The sequence below is a fragment of the Leptonychotes weddellii genome, chromosome 13 (assembly GCF_054177405.1).
Source record: "Leptonychotes weddellii isolate Sample4059 chromosome 13, ASM5417740v2, whole genome shotgun sequence".
NCBI classification, from domain to species: domain Eukaryota; kingdom Metazoa; phylum Chordata; class Mammalia; order Carnivora; family Phocidae; genus Leptonychotes; species Leptonychotes weddellii.
In genome coordinates, this window is record NC_138381.1 from 60,789,897 (window position 1) to 60,808,139 (window position 18,243).

Sequence of the window (18,243 nt, forward strand, 5' to 3'; positions counted from 1 at the left end):
GTCTTCTCTCTTTATTTCTTTGTTAGTCTAGCTAGAGGTTTATCAATATTTAAAATCTTTTTAAACAACTACCTCCCTTGTTTTTTATTTTCTCTATTGTTCTTCCCTTTCCTACTTCATTGATTTCTATTCTTTATTATTTCTGCAGTTCTGCTTGTTTGAAATTTATCTTGTCTTTTCTAATTTCATAAGGTAGAAACTTTATTTCAGACCTGCATCCCACCAATTTTGATATGCTGCATTTTCATTTTTGTTCACTTCAAAATATTTTCTAATTTCTCTTGAAATGTTCTCCTTTACCCATGTATTGTTTAGAAGTGTGTAGTTTAATTTCTAAGTATTGGAAATTTTACCGCCATTTCTCTGTTATTGGTTTCTGTTTAATTCCATCATGATCAGAGGACATAAGTTGTATGATTTTACTTCTTTTAAATTAGTTAATGTTTACTTTACCATGTAGGATGTGGCTTATCTTGGTGAACGTTTCATGTGCACTTGAGGAAAAAAACATTATTTTGGATAGAGTGGTCAATAAATGTCAGCTTATTGATTGATGATGATTGATGGTGATTTCAATTCTTTTATACTCACCCTGATTTTCTGTTTACTTGTTCTATTGATTACTAAGAGAAGAGTGTTGGATTTTTTTTTTTTTTCCAGAGAGAGAGAGAGCACAAGCAGGGGGAGCGGCAGGCAGAGGGAGAAGCAGGCTCCCTCCTGAGCATGGAACCTAACATGGGACTCGATCCCAGGACCCTGGGATCACGACCTGAGCCAAAGGCAGACGCTTAACCTACTGAGCCACCGAGGCGTCCCAAAGAGAAGAGTGTTGGAAGTATTTAACTAAAATTGTGGATTTGCCTACACCTCCTTTCAATTCTATTAATTTTTGTTACATGTATTTTGAAACTTTGTTGTTAGGTACATACATATTTAGGATTGTTGTGTCTTTATGGTAAATTGACCTTTTTTTCAATATGCAATGTCTCTTTACCCTTCTTAATTTTTTGAAGTCTACTTTGTCTGATATGACTATAGCCACTCTAGCTTTGTTTTAAGTAGTATTTGCATGATATATCTTTTTATATCCTTTTACTTTGAACCTACTATATTATTAGATTGAAAATGGGTTTCTTGGGGCCCCTGGGTGGCTCAGTCGGTTAAGTGTCTGTCTTTGGCCCGGGTCATGATCCCAGGGTCCTGGAATAGAGCCCCACATCAGGCTCCCTGCTGAGCCTGCTTCTCCCTCTGCCTCTGCCACTCCACCCTGCTTGTGTGCTCTCTCACTGTCTCTTTCTCTCTCTCAAATAAATAAATAAATAAATAAATAAATAAAATCTTTAAAAAAAAAAAGAAAATGGGTTTCTTGTAGACACCATATAGTTGGGGCTTTTTTTACGTATCTAATCTGTTTTTTAACTAGTGTGTTTAGACCAAAATTATCAGTATTTGGATTTAGGTCTACCATTTTGTTTTCTGTTTGTCCTCTGTTTTCCATTTGTTTCCCTTTTCCTGCCTTCTTTTGGATTATTGAATATTTTTAAAGTATTCCATTTTAATTTTATATAGTTTTTTTAGAGGTTACACTAGAGAATATATTATACATACTTAACTTTTCAGAATCTATTTAGAATTAACATCTTAACCACTTCCCTCTGATGTTCAATGGATAATGTATTAGTTTTCTTTTGCTGCTATAACAAATTACTGTAAACTCAGTGGCTAAAAACAATACCTATTAATATTTCACAATTTCTGTAGGGCAGAAGTCTGGTTGGGCTTGACTGAATCTTTTGCTTAGGTTCTCACAGGCCAAAATCAAATGTTTCATAAGACTGAAATCACATGCGGTTTTTTTTTTTTGGTTTTTTTTTTACTGGAGGCTCTGGGGAGGATTCTGCTTCCAAGCTTATTGAGGTTGTTGACTGAATTCAGTTCCTTGTAGTTATAGGACAAAGGACCCCATTTCCTTACTATCAGCTGAAGGCTGGTCTTTTCTCTTAGAAACTGCCTACATTCCTTCAAATGCTATCCAGGGGGTTGAGTCCCTCTCACACTTTGAATACCTCTGACTTTTCCTTCTGTTGCATCTCTCTGAATCCAGCCAGAGAAAATTCTTGCTTATAAGGATTCATGTGATTAGATTAGGCCTGCCCAATAATCCAAATAATCCTGATTTTAAAGTCCATAACCTCAGGGGCACCTGGGTAGCTCAGTCTTTGGGCGTCTGCCTTCGGCTCAGGTCATGATCCCAGGGTCCTGGGATCGAGCCCCGCATCAGGCTCCCTGCTCTTCGGGAAGCCTACTTCTCCCTCTCCCACTCCCCCTGCTTGTGCTCTCTTGTGCTCGCTCTCAAATAAATAAAATCTTTAAAAATAAAAAAAAATTTTAAATTAAATAAAAGCTACACAGCTGAATTTTGTGTTTTGAAAGGGCCATGGTTCCTGGCACCTGGGTGGCTCAGTTGGTTAAGCTTCTGCCTTTGGCTCTGGTCGTAATCCTGGGGTCCTGGGATCAAGTCCTGAATCAGGCTCCCTTCTCTGTGGGGAGCCTGCTTCTCCCTCTGCCTGCCTCTCACTCTCAATCTCTGTCTCTCATGAATAAATAAATAAAATCTTCAAAAAAAAAAGTCTTTAAAAGGGCCATAGTTCCAACGTCAGTTCAATTTTCAAAACTTTGGCAATGTATTTTAGATCTGTCCTAAGTCTGTGCCACCCAGGGGCCAGTCAGAAATGGGTGGTCTACCTAGTTTAGTTCTGAAAGTCATTGGACTACTGTTTAGAGTCAGATCCATGCATGGAGCCTAGCAGTTTGTATGCAACTTTATAGGATCCATTTCTCCAGCTCCCTCCTCTCCGTGATCTCCCCCACATTTTCGAGTGTTCAAGGCCACCCATTCCCAGGTCCTCCAGCTGGAAATCAGGGTCTTTGGCCTCCCTGCTCTGCTGCACACATTCTGTGACTGGGTCTGCTCTGGAGCCAAGTGACAGGATGAAGAGAGAAAAGGCATTAGGAATTCCATCCCCTGCCCCACACTCCCTCCCTCCATACACTCTTTTCAGGCCACAGTTCTTTTGGTCTGAGAGGATTCCCCTCAGAATTTTAGGTGATTTCCCAGCTGCCATTGCCATTGACTTTGCTGCTGCCCTGAGTTTTAACTTGAGCATGAGGTTTGCCTGGGGGCAGGGCAAAAGAAGAGAAAAGGGGAAAAAAAAAAAAAAAAGATTTCCCTTACTTTGTCCTTAAGGGGCCCTCCTTTCTACTCCTCAGACCAGGAAAACAGGGCTTCTTGGAGTTTTTTCTTCCATGCCCAGTGCACAGTTCCAGGAGCCACACTTTGAGACCAGGCCAGGAGATACAGGAACAAAAAAACAAAACAGGAAGCTCACCGCCAGATTGTTTATACTTCAAGTTCTGATTCCCTTCCCCAAACCACCTGCTACCATTTCGTTTTCCGAGTCCTCAGAGAGCTGCTCCATTCGGTCCAGCGTTTTTAGTTGCATTTGGGGGAAGGACAGATGATGCTTACTCTAGCTTACTCAGAACTGGAACCCCAAGAAATTTATTTTTAAAGATACATGCCCGTTTGTGGAAAAAGGAAAACAAATATGGTCCATCTACAAGACTATCTTGATAACCAAGTCAATATTTTGGTATAGTGGTATATTTCCTTTCATGCATTTTTTTCATAGTTGAAATCTAATTTTGGATCCTCCTTTTTAAAATTATTCTTTTTAATTTTCTGAATTGGTTGTGGTAGGATCAAGATTTCATATACTAAGTGGAAGAGGCTGAGATTGAGGGCTCTTGAGAGGGTCCCCTTTTCCCAAATAGTTCACTCTGTTCCTTCAGACTCGGTAGCCCTTTACTCAAACAACCTAGGCAAAGTAGGTCATATTGGAGCTTTACCATAATCCTGTAATAGGGAAGAATGAAATGATTCTCACAGCCCAACATCCTGGCTTGGAGCAGGGATTCCAGGTCTCTGTGATTTTATGAACCTTTAACTTTCCCACTTTAAAAGTCCAGAATTTCTTTCTTTATGATAAATGAAAAAATTAAATTTGGTTTAAGAAGTTTCTGTGAAGTTCATAATACCCTGTCAGAGAAATAGTGACACGCTAGTGGCCCTGGGGATTTCCCTGAACAACCTCTGTTAAAAGGGTGATCTCATTACAGACCCCAAGGACAGGTAGCTCTTGACCCTGAAGCACACAACCCTGCTTACCTGTATCCTGGGATGTTACATCCAAATGCCCTAAGAATCCATCCACCTTCACCTCTGGATTTAGGATCTGTATCACTTAAGAAGCCTGAAAGAGAGTCAAAAGGTGGATTTTCATCCTGCCTTGTAACTTCAGGCAGACCCTGGAATTTTTCTGGAATTCTGCCGATTCCGTAAAATGGGAGTCACAGTGGCATCTGTGGTGACCCTAAGGATGTGTCCCACAGACCTCCAATTACAGAAAGTAAAACTGTCCAACGGCAGTGTGAAATCTATCACCATGTTTATGCTGAGGCTAGACTTCCCTGAGCACAGCAGGGATACTAAGGCAGACCCATTCCTGGGAGACGTGGGGCTCTTCTGGTTGCCTTCTTTGCCTCAAGAGCTCTGATGGCCATGCTGAACCTTCCTTAGACCGCAGCATGGTCAGAAATGTGTCCACCCAACCTTCCTCCCCTCTCTCCACTCAGAGTCTTACATGATGGTCTGACAGGTCTCCTAGCCTTCCCAGCTCCCTTCCCATTTTCTCTCACAGACGTTTGCCCTCATAAAACCCTTGCACTTTTCTTTCCATCTTGGTGTCTGCTTCTCAGAGGACCCAGAGTAAATCACCATCCTGCCCACCTCTCAGAGGTGCCAGGAGACACCCCAAAGCAGAAAGCTTTCAACATCTGTAAAAGCCTCTTGCCGCAAATGTTTCTAGACTCCCCCGTGGCAAAACATTTGTAATGCTTTTCCCCTGAAGACAAAAAAAATGTTTTGCTGCCTGAGCTGGGAGATACCCGCCTGGCAACTTCTGTGGCAGACACTCCCTATGAACCTGGGCCAGACCATACATACCTCTGTAACTTCACACCCTGGCTCTGTTCTCTAGAGCAGAGTTCGGAGCAGGAAATGGCAGAAGCCCCAAAATTCGCAGATAAAGCCCTAGCCCTGCTGTTCCCCCTTTGCATCAGATTTTTGCTATGGTCTGAATATTTGAAATTCATATGTTGAAAACCTAATGCCCAAGATGATGGTATTCGGAGGTAGGGGCTTTGGGGGGTCATGAGGTCATGAGAGTGTACCCATCATGAATGGGATTCATGTCCTTATAAAAGAGGCCCCAGAGAGCTAGTTGCCCCGTCTGCCGTGTAAGGATACAAAAAAGTGACCCAGAAGAGGCCCCGCACCCAACTGTGCTGGGACCCTGACCTCAGACATCCAGCCTCCAGAACTGTGAGAAATAAATTTCTGTTTATAAGCCACCCAGCCTGTGGCATCTTGTTACAGCAGCCTGAACAGATGAAGCGAATCATCTTGGTTCTTCCTCCTCTTTGGGCTTCAGTTGCCTCATACGTATGACAAGGATTGAACTAGATTTGTGACTTTCAAACAGGGTTCATGGGAAATTTGGCAGAGGTGTCTCAGGGGTAAGGGGTTTCCTCATTCAGCTAAGGTGCCTCAGCTTTGGCTTGTTTGATATTGGGCTCCAGCATAAGATGCACAGACAGGGTTCTTACACCAAAGAAAATTTACGTACAAAGAGCAATGCCCGGTCGAGGCAGCAGGCACTGCTGCACCAGAATCTACCCAGCTGGGATGCTGGAAGTGCTTAGAGAAGGAGGGAGGGGCACATGATGAGTGGGCAGAAGGATGACTAGATACTGGCAGGTTCCATCAGGCACAGGGAGCAGGGGTGGCCTCATCTAGCTGGAAGAATCACGGGGAGTGGGCTTGGAGATGGCAGAGCATCCAGGGCTTCAAATACCAGACCAAGGAGCCCAGGCCTTCTCCTGTCTGTGAGTGGGGAGCAAAGAAAGCGGCCTCCACTTGCCACTTGCCAAGTGCCCACTGTGGGCAGGATCCTATAGTACTGTATCCGGGAAGGGACACAGAGGTGCAGCCAACAAAATCCCACCTGGAGCAGGAGACTCCCGGACTCATTCCCCGTGGCCCCAAGCTGTGTCCTCCTCAATCTCTCACTCAACAAACACTCACTGATGTGGTAGCCAGCCTGAGCTGACCTCAAAGATCCCCTCTTCTTGGTATTCATGTCCTTAGGGTAGCCAAGGTGGGAGGGCCCATACTGGATAGGGTTGACCTAAGATATCAGAGAAATGACAGTATTAGAGTTAAATAATAAATGAAGATATTAGAGAAATGAGTGTGACTTTTGAAATTGGGTCACAAAGGATATTGTGGCTTTTTGCTCTCTTTATCACTCATCTTGAGAGAAGCCAACTACCATGTCATAAGGACACTGTGGAGAGGCCCACGTGGCAAGGAAGCGAGGCCTCCTGCCAACAGCCATGTGGATGACTCATCTTGGAAGTGGACCCTCCCACCCCGGCCAAGCCTTCAGCCCGCAGCCCTGGGCGACATCCAGAACTATTCCACTAAGCCACTCCCAAATACCTGATCCACAGAAACTGTCAGATAATTCATGTGTGTTGCTTTAAGCCATAATGTTTGGGGATAATTTGTTACCCCAAATCTATACAGCTGATGGTACTCTGCACTGTGCCCACAACACTGTCCCCACTGTCCTCTGGACCACAATACCTCTTCCCTGATCTCTCTACCTCCTGTCAATTTCCCCTTCCATTTCCCCTCCACATAGGATCCAGACCAAACTAAAGGGCCACTCTCAAGAAATGTGTGTTGAACATCATGGCTCTTGCCTGCTCAAAGCCTCTCCCATGGCTCTCCATTGTATAGTGTGTTCTTTCCAGGAAGTACTGGCAAGTGAGCTGGGGCAGTGCGATGGTGGAGTTTCTGGCATCCCTGAGCTGATTTGGGAACAGAGCAGAGAGCAAGAAGAGCCCTTGTTTGCTCTGGCCCCTGGAATGACAATCCAAGGGCCCCCTGGGGTGGCTGGGAGGGGCCCCCTCACAGCTGGGGCTGAGACAAGGCAGGGGCTTTGTTCTGAATCCACAATGGCAGGATGCCCAGCACAGACCCAGATCCCCAGCTTCCTCCAAAGCAGGGCAATGGGGTGGGAGCTGGGGCAGCCCTCCCACTGTGCTCTAAGAGCAAGCCCCCAGGGTGGGGGGCGGGGCAAGGGGCTCACCGTGCAGTGGAAGGCTGGGGGGCAGGGAAGTGGCTAGTATGAAAAGCCTTGGGGAGGAACTAGGAATTCTGTTAGTTCTGTTGTGAGTCAGTCTGCTAACATTTCTTGAGGACCTATTAGGTTTCAGGCACTATTGCTAAGCACTTGCCACACATTAGCCCACTGCAGCCCCCTCCCCAAGCTAGCCAGGGTTCCGTTCTACTGCTGCCCCCACTTAACACACAGAGGCACAGGAGGAGAAGGCCGTTGCCTGGAGTCACACAGCTTAGACAACGCCAGAGCTGGGGTTTGGACCCAGGTCTGACCCCTGTTCTTGACTAGTATTCTCTTCTACCTACTCTGTCCATAGCAGGCCCCATGCTGGTGCTGCGGAGACAGTGGTGAGCAGGACAGCTGTCTTGGCCCTTGCCAGAGCCCAGGCTGGTGGGGAAGAGAAGTGATACACTAGTTCTGACAGTGGGATGTGCTCAGTGCCCAGCCTGAGTGCAAGGAGCTGGGGTGACCTTTAGCTGTGGCTCTCGACTCAGCTTTGCATGGAGCAGGGCAGAGGTAGGGGTAGGAAAGAGCTTCCCAAGGATGGTGACATCTGTTCTCCTGAGGACAAGGCTTCCCTGCAGGGACTGGGTACAAAGATTGAGGCCTGGAGAGGTGGAGCGACTTGCCTGAAGCAATCAACTAGTAAGAGGGAGAGCCTAGAGGGGCAGTGGCCTGTGATGGAAATCAACCACCAAGCCCTTCCTACCGGTTATTCCAGCAATCCTTACTGCCCACTCCCAATGACACTGTGACACCAAGAGAGACCAAATGGGTCACACTGTGAGAAAGGGGGCCAGGATACAAACCCGGGTTTCTGATAGGGAGGGCTTTAAACATGACCTTGAGGGAATCTCCTCAATGCTGGAGAGTCCTGAGTCTGGTGACAAGCCAGCCCCAAGGTCAAGCACAGCTCCGATTCACCCCTGCCCTCTGCCCCCACAACCACCAAGGGCTGGCTCTGATCTGATAGGGTTTGGGGGCTGGGGTAGGCTCACCCTTCAGCCAAGCATTCCATGGGGTTCCAGGAGCCACAGTGAGGGTGCTGCAGGGAGGCTCCTACTCTGGCAGGGGGACTCCCTGGAAAGAGAAAGGGTCCTGAATACTGGTGAGGCTCTGCCCACCAAAGACATCTAATCTGTCTTGTCTGGCCAAGCCTCAGAGTGGAGGCTGGAAATGCCCAGGCTGCACAGGGACAGGGCTGGGCCAGCGGCATCTCTGAGTCACGGGCAGGGTGGGTAGTGAGTGACTCAGCCTGGGCCCACTTCCCCTTCAAAAGGCCAGCCTGGATGGAGGCCAGGGCCAGGAAACTCTGTGCCTGTCCTTCCTGGGCCAGGTGCCTGAAAGAAGTCGGTGAGGATGGAAGGTGGAGCCCAAGGAGAGAAGCAAGACAGGAACCTGGTGAGGCCGCAGGGGCCAGATCCTGATGGTCTTGTGGTCTGGGGCAGTTAGTTCTGACTTTGTCCCAGGAGCAGTATAGAGCCCCAGAAGATGTGTGTTTTAGAAAGAACCTTCGGGGGCTATGTGGAAGGGGGAGTAGAAAAGCCAGAGCAGAGCAGGGAGGAAGCCATTGCCACCATGCAGAATGTGAGCAATGGTGGCCTGGCCAGTTAGAGAAGGGGACCCAGACAGGCCATGATGGTAAGGGAGGATGTCCTCATTTCTGGGGGGGCAGCTAGCAGCCAGTGGGCCCAGAGCTCTCCCTACATCTCCTTGGCTGTCACTCTGAGGAATGACACAGGTATACAAGCAAAAATACTTTATTTGAGGATGGAAGACCCAAAATTGGGGGGCCCAGGGGTGAGGCTACAGCAGCTGCCTAGAGTTGGCACAGATGACCCCAATCCCCAGGGGATCCCAGCAACAAAAAGGCCTTTCCCTGGGCCCCCTAGCTGCCTCCCCCACTTCCTGGAGGAAGGATTGTGCAATCGCCAAGAATCATCATCATCATCATCAGAACATGGTGAGGTTTTCAAAGTTTGGCCAGCAATTTTTGGAGAAGTAGTTGATGCTCATCCTAACAATCAGTCCAAGAAGCACAGTGCCTGTGCTAGGTCTGGACCCACCATCCAGTGGTGAGTGAGGTCTGTGGTTAGAGGCAGGCAAGGGACAGGAGGTGGTTCTCTCCGGGAATCCCCATTCCAGCCTCCAAGGTGGCCCTTCCAGAAGGCCCCTCTCTTTCTCCCATGGCCCCAGTGGCTGCCTGCTCTCTGCTTTTCCCATGGCCACTGGCCAAGGTTGGATTCAGGCTGGGGCTGTCCCAGGGAGCCCAGGTGTTCCCCTAGGTCTCAAAGACCTTTGCCAGTCCGGCCCCTCCTCCAGAAGCCCCGGCGGGCAGCCCAGGAGGCCACGAGCTCGCAGTTGTGGTAAAGGAACATTCCTGAAAGGGTGAGTGCAATGCCCACGTAGCTGAGGGCACTGAGGTGGCTGCCAAACAGGAGCCGGGACAGGACGAGGTTGCCCACGACAGTGAGGTTGCCCAGGACGTGGACGGTGAGGGCGGAGGTGAGAGCCAGCAGGGAGAAGCTGGCCAGGTTGTAGAGCACGGACAGCAGGCAGCTGAGCAGGATGCAGGCCCAGAGCTGGGAGCTGGCGGGGGCGGGCGGCGGGGCCACACCGGCCTCCAGCACCAGGGCCGCACCCGCCAGCAGGCAGAAGCTGGGCAGCGAGGTGGCATACAGCAGGGTCACCGCGTCCAGACTCTCCTCCTGCAACAGGGCACCTGCAAGCAGGACGGCAGCCATCAGCACCCCGAGGGAGACGAACCCCACCCCACTGGCCGACCTGGCAGGGGCTCGGGGGCCCATCACCCCGGAAGCCTGGCCCAGTCCCTCAGGCAGAATTAGTGGCTCCTGCTCTGTAACATGACAGTCAAGAATCCAGGCACACCACCTAGCCTGCGACCTGCGTCCGCTCCTGACCGGCTATGACCTGGCACTTACCCTCCGTATCACCTGCAGAATTGGGTGATAACACCTCATACGCAGCGTTGTTGTAAAGATTAAAATAGATGACACTTATCAAGACTTTGTAAGTACTCACTAAATGTAAAAAGGTAAATAAATAAGCCTGTTATCATCCACTTCAAACTGCCTTCCGCAGCCTCAAACAATAAGCTGCTTGTGATAGCCAAACGATCAATAAACATGAAATGTGGCTCAAAAAAAAAACAAAAAACAAAAAGTCTTCGGGGGCTCCCCAGGCCCCGGAGAAAAATATCCTAGGTTCTTAACCAGCTTGGAAGGCCCTGTGCCAAGTGACCCTGATTCACCTTTCTTGATTTCAGTCCTTACCCACCCACCCACTACCCCACATTGCAGTGCCCACTACCATAGCAACAGACGGGCCAACAGAAGGTCCCAGCTCTGCCACCTCCTGGCAAAAAAAAAAAAAAAGAGTTTTACAATAATAAATTGGAGTCAAGTGGCGAGTTCATTCATTGCTTCATTCACTTATGACCCTGGGATAACGGGAAGACAACAAGAAAGTCATTGTTTGCACTTGGCTGTCACTCACTGTTCATAACTGATCATCAGCATCTTTTGCTACCAACACTAAGGCTTGTCGAGATGAATCCAGGACGAAGAGGAAAGCTTTTAGTTTTGCAAGGAAAGAGAGGATCCTACCAGCTTGCATATGTGTGAATGTGTGCGTGTGTGTGTCTGTGTGTGTGTGTGTGTGAGTCTATGCTTATACATGTTACCACCCAGCTGTTCACAAAGGAAGCAGTGCCCATCATCAAAGTCAGACACTGCTCGGGTCAAATGACAGTATTTGCACACTGGTGACGATGTTCTGGGGCCTTCTCCTAGCTTTAGTGGAGAGAGATGAGTAACCGATGGAGGCCCCCTCCCAGGGCTCTTGGAGCCTCTGTGCATTTTCTGACACACGCTTTCCAAAGAGCCACAGGGGTGCTTACTCATAGGCCAGAACAGGAAAACCGTATTTCTCTCTCAATTTCATTTTGATGTTTTGGCTTTGTTCTCTAGGCAACAGTCCCTCCAGCTCAAGCATTTCTAGAAATGAACAGATAATTGGAATGCTTCCTGCTCCTTCACTCCAAATTTAGCACTATTACAAGCGGCGTGTGGCTTGTACGTTAAAGGTCCCATCATTGGAAGGTGTTTAGGTGAACTTCACTGCCTCTAAGGTGACCCTTCCAGAAGGCCCCTCTCTCTCTCCCATGGCCCCAGTGGCTGCCGTGAGGTAGCCAGGCAGGAAGGTCCTAACCTCCCCACCACCCCCAGCCCCTTGTGCCCATTCTGCATCCCGACCCAGCCCTCTGCCTGCCCTCCCTGCAGCCCAGGGAAAGAGCAGTGATCCTCTGCCTCAGGCCACTCGCCCCACTCAGGGCCCCCAAATGCCAGCCTATGGTCCTGCCTCCTTAATGACCCCTCCCCGGCTAGCCCCACCAAACCCTCCATTTCAACCTCTCCTTCTCTAAAGGCAATTTTGTTTCAGCATCTGAACACACCTAGGCTTCCGCCACAGACAGACAAACGTTCTCTAGACCCTCTGTTCCTATGGCTGCTGGCTTAGCCCATCTTTGCTCTGTCACCAGCTGTGTGATATCACACAAGTCACTCTAGGTCTCATCTCCTCGTGTGTAACAACACCGCCCTCACAGGAGTGTGCGAGGTGCTGAGCTCAGGGTCTGGTGCCCGGCGGTGACTGCTCGCCACGGTAGCTGTCATGATCCCCCACGCTGCTCCTGCCGGCTGCCACCCGGGCCCTGGCAAGGCGTGCCTCCCACTCCCAGAATGCTCTCTCCTCTGGTCTCCCCAGGAAGAAGAAAACTGGCCCCGACCACACCTGTGCCCACCTTGGCTCTAGAACTTTTCTCCTGCCCTTGTAGTCTCTGCCTCTGAGTGCATCTCCCCACCAGCCTGAGAACTCAGGCAGGGATCAGGTCAGGCTGCTCTCTGATGCAGGTGGGTACAGCTGAAAGCAAGTTCAGCAAGCTGGCACCCCTCTTCCCAGCCTCTCTGGGAGCGTAGCCCCACCCTGGGCCTGCAAGTGGCCCAGATAGGAAGGAAGAGACTGGCCCTGCCCATGGCTGCCTGGGTGCTCCTCTTCCTGGACTCTTACCCTTGCTCCATGCAGTCTGCTCTCAGCCTACCATTTACACTCTAGTCTGAATCTGGAACCCCTGGAAGTAGAAACCTCCTCTTGTCCAAAACTCACCTCACTTCCTGGCTCCGGTCTGTTCCTCCCCATCTCTGCCAGGCTCCCATCTCGGTTGGTGGGGCCTCCAGCCTCCTAAGCTCCCTGCTTAGCACCCTGAGCCATGTACCTTAACCAGCCTGCCAATTCTGTTATCAGAGCCATTAATAACCCACCCACTGAAGGAGTACTTGCCTGTGCCAGGCCTCAGGCCAGGTGCTGGGGGACATGGAGATGCCCAAAGCCAGTCCATGCCCTCTCAGCCCTCCTGTCTGATGGGATGCAGACAGGTAACCAAGTGGCTACAATACAGGACATCAGAGCTGTGACAGGGGAAACAGAGGGTACTGTGGGAGCCTGGAGGAAGCACCCAACCCACCTTGAGGGCCAGGCGGTTGACACTCGGGAGAGAAGGAGGAAGCTGGCAGAAGCCAAGAAACAGATCAATGCCAGGCACCTGCTGTTTCACGCCTGAGGGCTGAGTGAGAAGCAGGTGTGCTGTGGGCCTGAAGGCTGGGGTCTTCCCAGCCCTGTGACCCTGCTGGGGTGGGGTGAGGTGGGGTGGGGGTCGGGGGGGAAGAGGTCAGGTTTCCCACTACCGCCTCATGCCCAGAGCTCAGGCCCAAGCTCAGTCACCAGCTCTCATGTAACCCAAGGGCAAAAATAGCACGGAGCTTTGACCATGCCTCAGGGCCCAGGAGGATGGGGAAGATGCCAGGGCAGGGCTGAGCTCTGACATCTACCTTCCCTTGCCTGCAGGCTGCCCCCAACCCCAGCCTAGCACCCTTGAAGACCCCTCCTCGTTCTCCCAGGCCTAGGTCACAGATCTCAGAGCTGGAAGGGGGAGAGAGCACGGGGCCCCTGGGACTCCATCAACTCCAACCCTCCTCCTCTGAACAGATAGGGAGACTGAGGCCCAGATAAGACCCAGATCTGCCCAAGGTTGACCAGCAAGTATGAGCAAACGCGTGGTTGGATCCCTGGCCTCCCCACCCCAAGTGGGCACCCTGCCTTCCCCCACATCTCCCTTAGGTTGAGGCAGAGAGAGGGTGGGGACAGTGACTCAGATGCCCCTTGAGGAGACAGAGGGGAAGGCATCCTCTACCCTCAGACCCAGTGATTTAGCAGGGTCTAGGCCTGGAGCCTCCACCTCACCTTCTGCCCAGGGTCCCCCGTCTCCTTTCTTCAGAAGTGAGGTCACCTGGGACAAATCATGAACCTCTAGGTCTCAGTTCCATGGGCTATCAAATGAGAATGAAGGTAGTGGTTGCCATGGCGATTCAAGGTCAACACGGAGCATGGGGACTGTTACACTGCAGCTCCCAGTAAACATCAGTCCTTCCCAGACTTAGCCAAACCCCTCAGCTTCCAAATCCCAGCTCAAGGTCTCGCCCTCTTTCTCTCTCCTGAGTCCCCACTATCAGTTCTCCTTCAGGGTCCACAGCCTTACGCCACATCACTTGGACAGCACGGAGTCCGACTGCCTGGGTTCAGATCTTGCCTCTGCTGCTCACTAGCCACATGACCCAGGCAGGGCAAGTCTCTACCTGTCAACGGGGACAACTGAGTGACTTCCTTCATCAGGGCAGTATGGAGATCCAATGAGATAAAAGGCTTGACAAAACATGAGACACGGATCAATGGCAACTATTATTAAATATCGGCTGGGGTCTAGAGCTAAGTTTGGGGCCTGGAATTCTCTGAGCTGTCGGTCCTTTACCGAGCCTCAGTTACTGCCTCCTCCAAAGTCACGAACCTCAGTTTCTTCATCTGGAAGATGGGATAACAGCCATACCCCTCACAGGGCCATCCAGGCCACACCCCCACCCCAATCCCCACCTTCTCAGCCAGGGACCCAGGCACTCACTCTGCTGGATGGACTTGAGGCCGCGGAGGCAGGTGGCAGCCAGCAGGAAGCCACAGCCAGCGGGCAGTGTCCGGAGCTCCCCGGCCAGGCTGCAGGCGGCCCCCAGGCAGAGTGGGCCCATGGCGGCAAATTGCAGCGGGTGGTGGCGCCGGCCGAGCAGCAGCGCGGACAGGGCCAGCGTGATCAGTGGCGTGGTGGTGGTGGCCAGCTGTGCCAGGTCCAGGGGCACAGCGCTCAGGCCCACGTTGCCACAGGCCATCGAGGTGCCGAAGGTGAGGCTGAGCAGCAGCACTTGGAGGCGAGTGCGGTGGGGCATGGGGCGCTGTGCCCCCCAGCGGCACGCCAAGGCCGCTGCCAGCATGTGTAGCGAGGAGAGCAGCAGGGGCCGTCCGAAGCCGTGCACAGTGAAGATCCACTTGTTGAGGCTTGACATGCTGGCCCCTGCCAGCAGCCACACCAGTGCCGCCACAGCCACCCGGGCCCGGCCAGGCCGCCCGAGGGCCTGGGGGGTGTCGGGCGGCCACTCGGGGGACCCAGCCCCCCGAGCACCACTAGCCACCGCCTCCGCTGAGGTCATCCTGCCGTCATGGTGCTCCAGCGGGCAGCGACACATCCGTACCAGTGGGTCCGGGGCAGGAGGACGGCTCCCCAGTGACCAGCGCTGGGCCACCGAAGAGTCCCACTCTGGGCCAGGCCCAAGCACAGTTCCTCAGACAGGTGAGAGCGCTGCTTCTTGTGCTAGGCCTGTGCCAGCCAAGGTCCAGGAGCTATGCGGTGCTCCTGGCTCAGGCAGGGCAGAACCCTGGCCGAGCGGCTGGCATGCCAGGCTGTCTGGTGCTCAAGCCTGGCCTAGTAAGCTGCAGCCACCTCTGCCCGGTCCCACGTGAAGTCTCCACTCTTCTTCCCGCTTTTAAGCCCACTCCACGATTAGATGGAATCCTCGTTCCATTTTCTCTTCGGTCCAGACCCCGCGACCTACTGCTCGTTCAGGCCGGGCCCAGGCCTGGCAGGGGCGATCCGGGCACCGACTCCCGGTGGTGCCCGGTGGTCGCGGCTCGCTTCCTCCGACAGTGCGCCCAGGCCCAGCGGCTAGCTGACACACCGGCCCGCGTTCAGGCCGATGCTCCGCGACGAGCTCGGCTAGACTAGGCTCCGGCAGGGGCCTGCGCTCCAGCTCCGGCTCCGGCTCCTGGCGGCTCCGGCTCCCGGCGGCTCCGGCTCCCGGCGGCTCGGGCTGCGGCTCCGGCTGCGGCTGCGGCTGCGGCTGCGGCTGCGGCTCCGGCTCCCGCAGCAGCTCCAGCCAGGCTTCAGCCCCGGCCGGCCCCGCGGGCGAGGCCCCGCGCTCTTAGGCCCCGCCTCCACCGTCACCGCCCGCGCCCCACCCGGAAAGTTGAGCTGAGCCCCCAGCACCGCCCCTGGCTAGGCCCCGCCCCCGGGGCCGGGAGGGATGTCTCGCTCCTCCCCCAAGCCGCCCGCTCACAGCCCCTCCTCCATCCGCCTAGCAGTCCCTCCATCAGCAGAGCCCCCCAGCTGGAGTGGCCAGGCTGCCTGTCCCCTCTCCCCTAGCAGTGGGGAATCAGGCCCCTCCACATCCAGCGCCAAGGCAAGCCCCCCGTAGAGACCTATGCAGTGCGGGGACAATGAGGTGCCTTTCTGAGGGAGCCCAATAAAACCCCCAGCCTCACCGGGGACTGCATCTTCAAAGACCCCCACCCAGGGACGCTCATCCCAGGACCAGTCTCGGGGCCACCCGATCTCTGGCCACAGTTATTCCGTGGGACCTCAGCATCCAGACGAGTTGGACCACCGAGCCCCTTAAGGCCCCTCCATAGTCCCTCCCTAACTCCCAGCACTTCCTCCCTCTCCCAGCCCGGGGCCGGCCCCCTCTAGGCAGACACAGGGAAACTGAATCACCAAGGCCACCCACATTTGTGGAAGCGGGGTACCAGCCAGCATCTATCCCTGGCCAGCAGCCTCTGTCCCGTCCCCTGGGCACTCAGAACTGACTCATAGCTGGACTTCCTGGGGTCCACCCTCTGCCCCCAGCCCTAGCAGGACAGAGAGCCCTGGGTGGGCTGGCAGCCAGAGCAGCTGCCACTAAGCCCTTGTCCCTGTCTGGGTCTCTGCTTTCCCATCTAAACGACGGATGCTCTCTTTGCTCAGGGTTGGGGAAACCGCGCATCCCAGAGCAGAACAAGCTGATTCGGATTCCAGGCTGGACACTGGACTCTCTGAGCTCCGGAACCCAAGTGCGCAAGAACCAAGGTGCAATGCCTGGCGCAGGTAGGTGCCCACAGCCAACTGCGAGCCTCTTTCCTGACGTCGGGCTTCCTTCCCTGCGGAAGCTGCCCACCGGAACACGGCTCACCCTTAGCCTGTTGTCTGACCAGCAAGTCCTGAGGACAGCAGCTTGTCGGGAGGAACAACACCGCAAAGGGTAACCACTTAGCTCGGTCCGCGGCGCCCCCTCGTGGTAAGACTTCGGAATGACAAGTGCCCCTCAAGCCCCATCATAATCCCTGGACAAGGATTAGCACCGTCTGTGTCCACCGCACCACCCCCCACCCCCCGCACCCCCGACACCCGCCCCCAGCTTCACCGGAGACCTGCTGCATCAGACGCTCTCTGGTGGGCCCAGGAATCTGCATTTTTACATTTGCCTCTGGTGATTCCGATGCCTGCTGGAGCCTGCAAATAGCTGCTTAATAGTCCAAATTGTAGGGGAAAGGATTTTCAGGTCAAGGACTAAAATAAGGGGGTATTTAGACAGGGTTTCTCCAAGAGGGGTTGTGGGAGAGAAGCTGACCCAGCCAAGAGGGCAACCTCCCTCCCCCCATACTTCCTGAAGAAGAGGAATCAGTGCCCCCTAAGGGTTATATTCTTTTTGAGATGCTGTCAGTTTTCCAGGAAATTTCCTTTAATTAAAAATAATAATAATAATACTTTAAAAACTAGTAAACACCCTGACTTTCTCAGAGCTGAGCTAGCAGGGAGTGGTAGGCAGTGTTTACAACTCCTCCAAGACTGCCACAAAACAGCTCCTACCTGCCCTGCCTGATAAGGGGTGGGTTAGAGGATTATTCAAGATGAGGCCTGAGTGGGCCATGATGGGATGGAGAGAGCTGCCCACACTGCGGTGGAGGGGGAAGGGAGAGGCTGAGGGCACAGCTCAAAGCAGGGGTTGTGCAGCCTGAGTGCTGGTGGGGGATTCAGACTAGGTCTGTCTGGGTCCAGAGCCCCAGTTTTTAACCTGCCCTGACTTGTAGACAGCAAGACTCTCCATAGGATTTTCCCTTGTGCAAAAATGGGGGCAGGGGGCTCCTTTGCTGTCCTTGGGGTCCATCCAAAAGCCCAGAGCAGCCCACAGCAGGCTAGACACCTGGCCCAGAATCCACAAGCAGGCTGGGCTGGGCAGACCCCCTCTCTAGGCTTTGGGACACAGGCTGAGGAAGTGAGAGGGGGCTGGGGAATTGAACTGGAAGGTGACAGAGTCACTGCTGGGGCCACACTCTGAAGAAGCTGACGGGGGAAAGACACAGAGACTAGTGATCATTGTGGAGGTGATGGAAAGTTGAGCCCCAACGTCTGCTTCCCTACCACCCTTGGCTGCCCCTGAGTTGGTGGGCTTGATATGAGTAGGATTCAGTAGTTTTCTGCTCCTCAGAGCCAAACACACCCTGACTAAATAGTCCCTTTGGAGGGTAGATAACACCCAGTTTGTGCGCCCTCGAAAGCCCAGTGCAGGGGCATCCCTGTCGTTCATGTCCACCCTCTCTCTCTAGCCTGGTCTAGACCTGCCACTGCCAGTCTCCTCTCTGTGGGAGGGGCCTGTGGCTTCCTCACTTGGTGTCTCCACGACAGGCGAGGAGACAGCCGGGGTTCTGTGGTGGCAAGTACCTCGGG

The 18,243-nt window shown here is 52.8% G+C and overlaps 1 protein-coding gene across 1 annotated transcript; it reads right to left on the reverse strand.

The window, feature by feature from the left end:
- Positions 1–9,054: 9,054 nt before the first annotated feature.
- Positions 9,055–15,691, reverse strand: SLC35E4 (solute carrier family 35 member E4). The gene is made up of 2 exons (XM_006742207.3): positions 14,341–15,691; positions 9,055–10,032 (listed from the first exon to the last, which is right to left on the reverse strand). The coding sequence occupies exons 1-2, from the start codon at positions 14,951–14,953 to the stop codon at positions 9,599–9,601; spliced, it is 1,047 nt and encodes a 348-aa protein (XP_006742270.1). The 5' UTR covers positions 14,954–15,691; the 3' UTR covers positions 9,055–9,598.
- Between the last annotated feature and the right edge of the window lie 2,552 nt (positions 15,692–18,243).